General features: G+C 36.6%; 1 protein-coding gene and 1 pseudogene across 1 annotated transcript; both read left to right on the forward strand.

Annotated features, from left to right (window-relative positions):
* Positions 1-328: 328 nt before the first annotated feature.
* Positions 329-6,573, forward strand: LOC128158628 (uncharacterized; annotated as a pseudogene).
* Positions 6,574-9,006: 2,433 nt separating this feature from the next.
* Positions 9,007-10,335, forward strand: LOC128160982 (uncharacterized). The gene has a single exon (XM_052824258.1). It carries the CDS (start codon positions 9,007-9,009, stop codon positions 10,333-10,335), a length of 1,329 nt encoding a protein of 442 aa, XP_052680218.1.
* Positions 10,336-10,778: the final 443 nt, after the last annotated feature.

Raw genomic sequence — 10,778 nt, forward strand, 5'->3', positions numbered from 1 at the left:
AGTCACGTCAGATCAAATGGAACAAGTCGACAAACTAGAACAGTCATTATTAGAAACATTAAACGGTCAAAACCAACAAATAGATGATTACATCAACTATCTTAAAGATTTGATCAAAACATTATATAGCTACCTATCTCCCTCAGATATTGAAAATTTAACATTTTCTCTCAAATCAGAAAACTTGCTGATACAACCCATACCAGAAACATTCAAACCAGCCCTACCTGTATTTACTGCTGATCAATACAACAAGGCAGATGTCGCCAAACTACTGGGTAACATAACTGTTCCTAACACTAAACCAGAGAACAGAAAAATAAAACCAATGGAGACTGTCTCTACACAGCTGAAACCTACATGGAAACAGAATAAACAAGACAGAGAGAAATCTGATGTGAAACAAACACTGTCTCTGTCTTCCTCTGTCACCAAGGTCAGGGAGTACACAGTACCAGGTGTTAATGATGTATATCATATATCACTGGGTAAATCAGGCAGACTCTGGGTCAGTGATGATTTTAGCAAATTTGTCCAAACAGATCTACAGGGGAATCTGCTACTGAAGAAACTCACAATAGGTATAATTAGAGATGGAGGCTACCACACAGTCACACAAGACGGGGATCTGATCTGTACAGAAAGAGACAACAAAGTCATCAATAGGAGAACACCAAATAATACAATCACTGAATTCAATAAAACAGGAGATTGGGAACCACTCAGTATACACTCCTCCCACATCAACGGGGACATACTGGTGGGGATGAGAAAGGATGTAGAGGCTAAAGTCACCAGGTACAACAAGACAGGGACAGAAATACAGAGCATACAGAGAGACAACAAAGGACGGAAACTGTATAATAAACCACACTACATCACAGAAAACATCAATGGTGATGTCTGTGTATCAGAAAAGATGTATAGAACACACGCTGTAGTGGTGGTAGATAAATCGGGACAACACAGATTCTCCTACACAGGTCAGGGGTCAGGGTTTATTCCCTATGGAATATGTACTGATGTACTCGGTCACATCCTGGTGTGTGATTGTATCAGTAAAACAGTTCATCTCCTGGATAAGGACGGTCAGTTCTTGTCTCTACTACTCACACCAGAACAAGGTGTAAAGCGTCCCTTTAGTGTGTGTGTGGATGATGAGAACAGTCTCTGGGTGGGACAAGGTAACACCAACACAGTGACAGTGTACAAGTATCTACAGTGAACATTATACATGTACAGTGTATGTCCATACAATAATTAGTTACTGTGTGTATGTTGTGAGACAATGTAACAATAACACTACGATTGTGTACAGTTACTGGTATCTACAGCGTACACTGAAGTACTTGTTATATTAGCATTCCTATCAGCCTGTGCATGTTTATAAATCTAATCATAATGAATTATACATGTATTAATTGCTAAAAGATTGACGAATAAAACTGCATGTATTATATTTCTTTCTTTTTTTAGCCATTAGATACTTTTATAAAAATCTTGACAATAATTATCAAAAGGATTTGCAGTACATGTATTAAATTTTATCTAGCAATGATTGAAGTAATCCGAATGTTTTCCGAAATACAATGATATCAAAACCGTACAGTGTACTTAAAATACCTCAGAACAATATTTAAATTTCAGTTTTCCATTAATTGATGAATTTGAATAAGATGTACATAGTTGACATCTTACTACATGTACATGTAAAATGCATTGACAAAAGATTCGATTGATTAACAGAATGTAGATTTTAAAATGAATGAAGATATTTCTGCCTGGTATTTTCATCTTAAATTTTTTAATAAAAAAAACCCTACGCTTTTCAACATAACTGAACATACCCGGCTTTCTTAAGTGGATGTCACAGTACTGTAGTAAGCTCAAGTTACTTTTGACGCGCCAAGCAAAACCCTTCCTTAAACTGTTAAATGAAAAGTTTGACAGTTTCAGTTTGATTCTTTGTTACTATGATGCTCCAAGATGGCGTCAAGCTGGTCAGTCAAGAACCCGCCCTTAATCAGTTTTCTTAGGGTCAACCAAGGTTATGACAGATATTTACTAGGGGGGAGGGTCACTGTTTCGTGACCAATTATTGTCATCTACATGAACCGATCAAACGACTAATTGACTTCAATTAGCAGATTGATGTAGGTAATTGTTTGGTTTACATCAAACTTTACCCCCTCAGGATATGTGTGTACTAATCGGGAACATAATGTCCAAATCGGAGACATACTGACCAGCAAGGATTTAATTACGGTCATTAAAGGATCATCACCTCAAAACAATACACCCCATAAATATGTAAACATGGTAGCTATTGGCTCTCTCTCTGACCTTCCTTTAAAGCAATAAAGTCTTTGATGGACACATAATATTCGTGATTCAATTTACATGGAATATACATTAAATAAAGGTATTTACTTTACGAAAGCATTCTATACTGATTCTGAAATTAAATGATAAAGTCAAATCACAATTGTTCAAAGAATAATATATAACGTCAAATCAGTATAGTCAAAGTTGTAGGATACGAAAAATATAAAGTCCAATCACCAGTGTTCGATTATATAATGATAGGTAACAAGAGCTATTTTGTTACACACCTCCACCACATCGGGAAAAAGTTGCTCAATACACTGCAACTTTTTAAGCACAGTCTCTATACACAAAACAGGCTTTTTACACACAAAAAGCCTCTATACACAAAACAGTCTCTTTACACAAAAAAGTCTCTATAGAGTTCAGCGTCCGGTATTATCGGAGAATTCATCGAATAGAGTATGACACTTCCGGGATCATCGGAAACGAAACACAGGTCTGGTGTAGGTTCGTCGTAGTCGGTGTCATCGGTAACATCTTCGAAGTTTATACTAGAAAGTTGATACTTCTAGTATTATCGGTATTTCCTCGGCTCTGGTTGTGATTATACACAATATACACAAAAAGTAGAAGGTAATTCTTCCTTCCGTCATCATCGGAATGTTTAACATATTCCATTTCTCTCATCTGCTTCACTATACATGATTGTAGTTTGCTGTAACAAGTATTTAAAAGTTATTGGCTATGGGTAACTTAGCTCATACCCAAGAAAAGTTCTTTAGGAAAGTCCAGGTCGTTGATACAAGTCCAGGTCATGTCAAATAAGGCCGTTGATTTACATGAGACGTGCCCAATACATCCCATGTCCGGTAAACCGGAGATGTCCTAATTTGCCTTATTCAGTAGTAGATGTCGGAGCTGACCCAATTAAAGATGAGACCCGTCTTGTAATCAGTTCAAATCTTGGTAGGTTTGGATAGATAGGCCCGTGTTCAGCAGTCATCCTTAGTGTCTCTGGAGATTGTTGAGGTAACAAGGTCGTAGTAGGTTCAGTCTCTGCAGGTGGTGCAGTGGATACTGTAGGAATGTCTCCATCTTGGGTCATGACCGCTGCATACGTAGGCAGTACAGACAACTTATATCCCCCACTATCCCCCTTTGTATTCCAGAGCCCGATCATTGTACTCTTGATTCATTTACGACATTTAATACCAATTAAACATACGACAATGAGTAAGATACCCAAAATCCCTATGAAAGGAAAATACCAATGGGGTAAGTAGAACTTTTCTTCAGGTGTAAAATACATGTAATTTAGCTCTTTTTGCAAATCATCCATTTCAATGTTTTTAATTTTGTTTAATTTAAAAGGATAAGTAGAATAGATAAAGTTTGGTAAGGTTCGGTGAAATTTTTCCCAAATATTTTTGGTGTTGAGGGTGTGTACAATTGTAATATTAAGGTGGTTTTCAGGGAATTTGACAGTCGTTTCTCGGCGAAAATATGGGGATAAGGTTATTTGACCGTGTACAGCTCGACATGACATCGGTAAACGCAGCACGCCAACCGGAGGCTTTACAGAACGAATCGTGGTCTCTGTACCGAGTTCACTTGTCGGGCAGACTTGAAAAAATTTCAACTCTTGGACTGTCGACACAGCCCACTGACCATCGCTAATATACTGCGCCAGCGGCAAATTACTCACATGAACTACTTTTTTACAAAATGTTTTTATTGCATTCGACTTTTCCATAAAGAGGGCTACTAAGCAGGTTTTACTCAAATGCACGGGATAAAGGGGACTCTTAATAGTACAAAAATCTTTGACAACATTGGTGCACTTATCTAATTTGTGTGAAATTAATAGCACATACTGGGTTTGGTCTGAATTGATTGCTAGCATTTCATTTTCATGTTTATTAATTCATAAGGTTTCATAAATGTTAACAGATTGAACTTATTATCAGTTACACATTATACGTCTTTGTATGCGTGCTTTGAACATCTAGTAGAACGTCAGGAGATTTAAATCTAATTTTGGCTCAAGTAAATTACACAAGTCTCATATTTTCTCATTCTGATCTCATGGGGTCTTTATTGTTACCTGGATACATAACACAAGGTAAGTTATATAATTTTGTTTTATGTAGTTAGAAACAAATGACTATAAATAACCAGTTTATCTCATGATGGTACAGCATTTGACATACCAGGCCCTACCCGTAATCTAGATGGATAAGTCTACAATGGATAGTAATAAATGTTTGTCTTTATTGCTGAACCGAAAGTAGTGACCATTTTTAGAGACATGGTGAAATTATCCAATTTGATTCTTCCATTCCTTTTGCACTTGAAAAGAAATGTGCTATTTTATAACAGTCACTAGTGTAAACAAGGCTTAATCGGTCAAAATGTTTGTTAACAAATATATTCGTAACACTGTTCCATTGTGTTTATAAGTTATAGGTGATTTGTAAAGGGGATAAATTACCTTCCTAAGTTTTATATACCAGGCAGTAATTAAACTTTTCTCATTTCAGATGAAATTATCTAAATCCCAAGTACCACCCGACGCCCGGCATTATTTGGTGTGTGACACTAAAGACTGTGAGAAAAACTGCCAGTTTTACTGCAATGACTGTCTACATCGAATGTGTGAACGATGCAGAAGAATAAGAACACCGAGAATCATAAAGTGGTCCCTTATAAAGAACGCAAACGTCAGCTTCCTGTAGAGAAATGCAAGATCCACCCAACAAAAGACATATATTTTCTTTTTGAGGAATGCCAGATTCCTCTTTGTTCTAAATGCACAGCAACAAAAGAACATCGCAGCCATCTGTTTACCGACCTAGAAATGGTCTTTGATGAAAAATGCTCGCTTTGTCACGTAAAAATTGCCAAAATTAGAAACTATTTTGAGCCTACTTCTCAAGATCTGAAAACGGAAATTGCTGAAGATGTCACAGAAATTAAGAAGACCATGGGAGACATAAGAACATCGATGAAGGCTGAAGCTGAGTCTGTAAAAAAGCTGGTTGACACAGTCACATCAGATAAAATGGAACAAGTCGACAAAATAGAACAGTCATTATTAGAAACTTTAAGTGGTCAAAATAAAAAAATAGGAGACTACATTAACTATCTCAATGATTTAATCAAACATTTTTATGGCTACCTATCTTCCTCAAATATTGACAATTTAACATTTGCTCTCCAATCAGAAAACCTATGATACGACCCATACCAGAGACATCCAAACCAGTACCACCCGTATTTACTGCTGGTCAATACAACAAGGCAGATGTCGCCAAACTACTGGGTAACATAACTGTTCCTAACACTAAACCAGAGAACAGAAAAATAAAACCAATGGAGACTGTCTCTACACAGCTGAAACCTACATGGAAACAGAATAAACAAGACAGAGAGAAATCTGATGTGAAACAAACACTGTCTCTGTCTTCCTCTGTCACCAAGGTCAGGGAGTACACAGTACCAGGTGTTAATGATGTATATCATATATCACGGGTAAATCAGGCAGACTCTGGGTCAGTGATGATTTTAGCAACTTTGTCCAAACAGATCTACAGGGGAATCAGCTACTGAAGAAACAAACAATAGGTATAATTAGAGATGGAGGCTACCACACAGTCACACAAGACGGGGATCTGATCTGTACAGAAAGAGACAACAAAGTCATCAATAGGATAACACCAAATAATACAATCACTGAATTCATTAAAACAGGAGATTGGGAACCACTCAGTATACACTCCTCCCACATCAACGGGGACATACTGGTGGAGATGAGAAAGGATGTAGAGGCTAAAGTCACCAGGTACAACAAGACAAGGACAGAAATACAGAGCATACAGAGAGACAACAAAGGACGGGAACTGTATATTAAACCACACTACATCACAGAAAACATCAATGGTGATGTCTGTGTATCAGAAAAGATGTATAGAACACACGCTGTAGTGGTGGTGGATAAATCGGGACAACACAGATTCTCCTACACAGGTCATGGGTCAAGGTTTTATCCCTATGGAATATGTACTGATGTACTCGGTCACATCCTGGTGTGTGATTTTATCAGTAAAACAGTTCATCTCCTGAATCAGGACGTTCAGTTCTTGTCTCTACTACTCACACCAGAACAAGGTGTAAAGCGTCCCTTTAGTGTGTGTGTGGATGATGAGAACAGTCTCTGGGTGGGACAAGGTAACACCAACACAGTGACAGTGTACAATTATCTACAGTGAACATTATACATGTACAGTGTATGTCCATACAATAATTAGTTACTGTGTGTATGTTGTGAGACAATGTAACAATAACACTACGATTGTGTACAGTTACTGGTATCTACAGCGTACACTGAAGTACTTGTTATATTAGCATTCCTATCAGCCTGTGTATGTTTATAAATTTAATTATAATGAATTATACATGTATTAATTGCTAAGAGATTGACGAATAAAAATGCATGTATTTTATTACTTTCTTTTTTTAGCCATTAGAAACTTTTATAAAAATCTTGACAATAATTATCAAAAGGATTTGCAGTACATGTATTAAATTTTATCTAGCAATGATTGAAGTAATCCGAATGTTTTCCGAAATACAATGATATCAAAACCGTACAGTGTACTTAAAATACCTCAGAACAATATTTAAATTTCAGTTTTCCATCATTTGATGAATTTGAATAAGATGTACATAGTTGACATCTTACTACATGTACATGTAAAATGCGTTGACAAAAGATTCGTTTGATTAACAGAATGTAGATTTTAAAATGAATGAAGATATTTCTGCCTGGTATTTTCATCTTAAATTTTTAATAAAAAAAAACCCCTACGCTTTTCAACATAACTGAACATACCCGGCTTTCTTAAGTGGATGTTACAGTACTGTAGTAAGCTCAAGTTACTTTTGACGCGCCAAGCAAAACCCTTCCTTAAACTGTTAAATGAAAAGTTTGACAGTTTCAGTTTGATTCTTTTATATATATATATATATATATATATATATATATATATATATATATATATATATATATATATATATATATATATATATATATATATATATATATATATATATATAAAGCACTAAAAATGGCTAACGACACGAACAATAGAAATTGTCAAATTTTCGGGACAACCAGTCCCTTCTTCAGGACCAAAAAATAAATTACATGAGTACAAAACAAAGAAAACAAAATCTAAAGCTACTACTAAACTACTTAAGAAACTATAAAAAAGAACAGCTACATTTTTACATTTTAATACAAGTTGCCACAAATGGGAAGACATGACAGTATTGGTTATTGACCATAATCCTCATTGGACAGACGCGGAGAGGAAGAGCAAGGAAAAGTTCTGGATGCGCAGACTCAAATCATTCAGACCTGATGGCATGAACAAACAAATGGACTTAACTAAAATGAATGTCTCATAGCCATACATCACCTGACACCCACATAGTAATTTCATGAAATCTGTCAGCTGCGCCTCTTTTATTCATTTATTAGTTTCTTTACTACCTTTTATTTGTAAATCATTTTTTTTTTCAATTTTATTTATTTATTTTCATTGAATTTTATCTCTTTTTAATTAAAATTCGAGTCTATATCATAAGTGCCGTACGAGTTAACAACGGGGGTTCAAATTTTCATTAGATAACTCGGACGCCAATTTTAATTAGCTAATTAACTTAATCAGGCGTGAAGTTGGCAGTCGATTGATTACTTTAGAGCGATCGGCGACAGTAGCAACACCTTCTTTAAGAATGTGAACAAATGTTTATAATGTAGCTGTTCTTTTTATAGTTTCTTAAGTAGTTTAGTAGTAGCTTTAGATTTTGTTTCTTTGTTTTGTACTCATGTAATTTATTTTTTGGTCCTGAAGAATGGACTGGTTGTCCCGAAAATTTGACAATTTCTATTGTTCGTGTCGTTAGCCATTTTTAGTGCTTTTATATTCAGTTTACTGGCTTAGTATCTATATATTAGATCCGACACTTTAAAGATGCCTAGTGTTGTTGATTCTATTCAGTGCTTTTTATATTATTCTTGATCAACTGTATCTTTAGATCCACTAGCATCTTTTATCGGTACAGAGTCTCGTCCTACCATGGTAGGATTTGAATTTGTTCCGTGTACATAGCTTTAACTTACCCGTCATTTTTACTATTTATTCTTTTTATTTATTTTGATTTTCCTTCACTTTTTCTTTTTGTTTTTTTTCTACCCCCTATTTTATTTGTTTGTGATTTCTAGTTCATACTTTCTAAATTTGACATAACACAGTCTCATTTCTGGTACGATCTACCACTTTTCATATTCTATGAGAAATATTAAGTCGTACCTGATATCATTTATTTTGGATAACCTTTTTCTTAAAAATTAAACATTTCGGCTATTTAGTTTTTTTTGAAATTAAATTTATTTCCATGGCTCTTAAACAAAACAACACCTTTAAACTTTTGAAAAAACAAAATAAGAAATGTATCAAAACCAAACACAGAATATCAAATTTAGAAACGTATATCAACTGTGATATTATACCAAAAGGCTTTCAGATAAATGTCACTCCCAACATAGGGTTAGTTTCTAAAAACTTCCAAAAACGCTGGGATTTCATATTAAGAAGATGCTCCAAAGAATTAATGTCTCTCTGTCTGTCGTGGGATAACCACAGACTTCGACAACTTGAGAAAGATGTAGTTTCACTGGAGTCTTCTCGTAATAAATCCACTTCCCATGCAGACTTTGTTGAAGCAAAAAGCATTATTACAACATTCAATACAACCCTATCTAATGATCTCAACAATGCCCAAAACAGGAAGTTCCTTCGGGATGGTGTTCCAGCAACAAACAGAACTAGGTCTAATATGTTGTCATCTCGTCCTTCTGCTAAAAAACAGCGCTCTAGACGCTTCAAGCGCAAGAAGCAAACAAGTGAAGACGAGTCCTTGGTCGATACCAACACCTGCCCAGTTCTGAACACATCTAAGGTTCCTCTCACAGACGTTGAGACTTCGCTACTATCTAAAGGTCTCAATTTCTGTCCAACACCGCATGAGGTCGATGACAAAAAGGTTAGAGAGGACACCAGAGCATTTTTCCGAAGGCTAAGATTAAAGGAACACTTCTCGCGAAAAAAATCCAGCAATGATCACACAGACGAACCTCCTCCGCCCTTGCACGACTTAGAGGAACATAAGTTGTACCGACCCAAAAGTACTTGGGAACCGGCACCGGGCAAATGTGAAGCACTTGAGTCTTACATTGATGCTGTTGAGTCAGACATTGAGGAGCTCCTGACCAACCAAAAAATCGTCCCTGACAATCTGACGAAAGAAGAGAGATCTGCTCTACAAAGGTTGAAAAACAGAGACGACATAGTCATAAAGAAAGCAGACAAAGGATCCACAGTGGTTGTCCTAGACAAACAAGCGTATTTAGCTGAAGCCAACAGACAGCTGACAGACGATCGTTTTTACAAGAAACTGGACTCTGATCCTACTGAAGAGTTTTCAGCTCTCATCACTAACACCCTGGACAAAATGTATGAAAATGATGAGATTGGTGTTAATGTTTATGAAACGCTTCGCCCAACCAACTGTGGACCAGGTCAATTTTATATGCTTCTAAAAATCCACAAGGAAGGAATGCCTGGGCGCCCTATAGTCAGTGCCATCGGCCACCCCACGGAGAAAATATCTGAATTTATAGATTTACATCTCCGTCCACATGTAGAAGATTTGCCATCATACCTCAAGGACACTACAGATTACCTGAATAAAACACCTTCCTCTGGCCTGCCAGACCATACTCTTCTCGTTACAATGGACGTCACGTCCTTGTACACGAATATTCCTCACGATGAAGGTATCGAGGCCTGCAGGGAGGTATGGGACAGTAGAACGATTCAGCAGCCGTCAACGGAATCTCTACACAAGCTCCTTGAACATGTTCTTAAGCTGAACAATTAAGCTGAACATGAACATGTTTAATGGCGAACATTACATACAAATAAGTGGTACAGCTATGGGCACCAAAATGGCCCCCTCTTACGTCAATATATTTATGGGAAGATTGGAACGCAACCTGCTTCTCAGAGCCTTTCAAACCTTTAAGCTGGTTGCGGTTCATTGATGATATTGAGATGAAATGGGTCGAAAACCGAGACTGCCTAAATGACTTCATCACCTTTGCCAACTCCTTCCACAATTCGATTAAATTCACAGTGGACATATCTAGTTCCAAAAATGTATTTTTGGATACTACATCCACCTTGGAAGATGGTGAAATAAAATTCAGTCTCCATACCAAACCCACTGATTCTCACCTCTACCTCAAGCCATCGAGTTGCCACCCTCCCCATACTTTTAGAGGAATTCCTAAAGGATTAACAACCCGAATCAGACGAATCTGT

This window comes from Crassostrea angulata, chromosome 8, assembly GCF_025612915.1.
Source record: "Crassostrea angulata isolate pt1a10 chromosome 8, ASM2561291v2, whole genome shotgun sequence".
Taxonomy (NCBI): Eukaryota; Metazoa; Mollusca; class Bivalvia; order Ostreida; family Ostreidae; genus Magallana; species Magallana angulata.

Bases quoted from the DNA above. Each gene is read 5' to 3' on its own strand.
- LOC128160982 (XM_052824258.1), top strand. From the start codon at position 9,007: ATGTCTCTCTGTCTGTCGTGGGATAACCACAGACTTCGACAACTTGAG.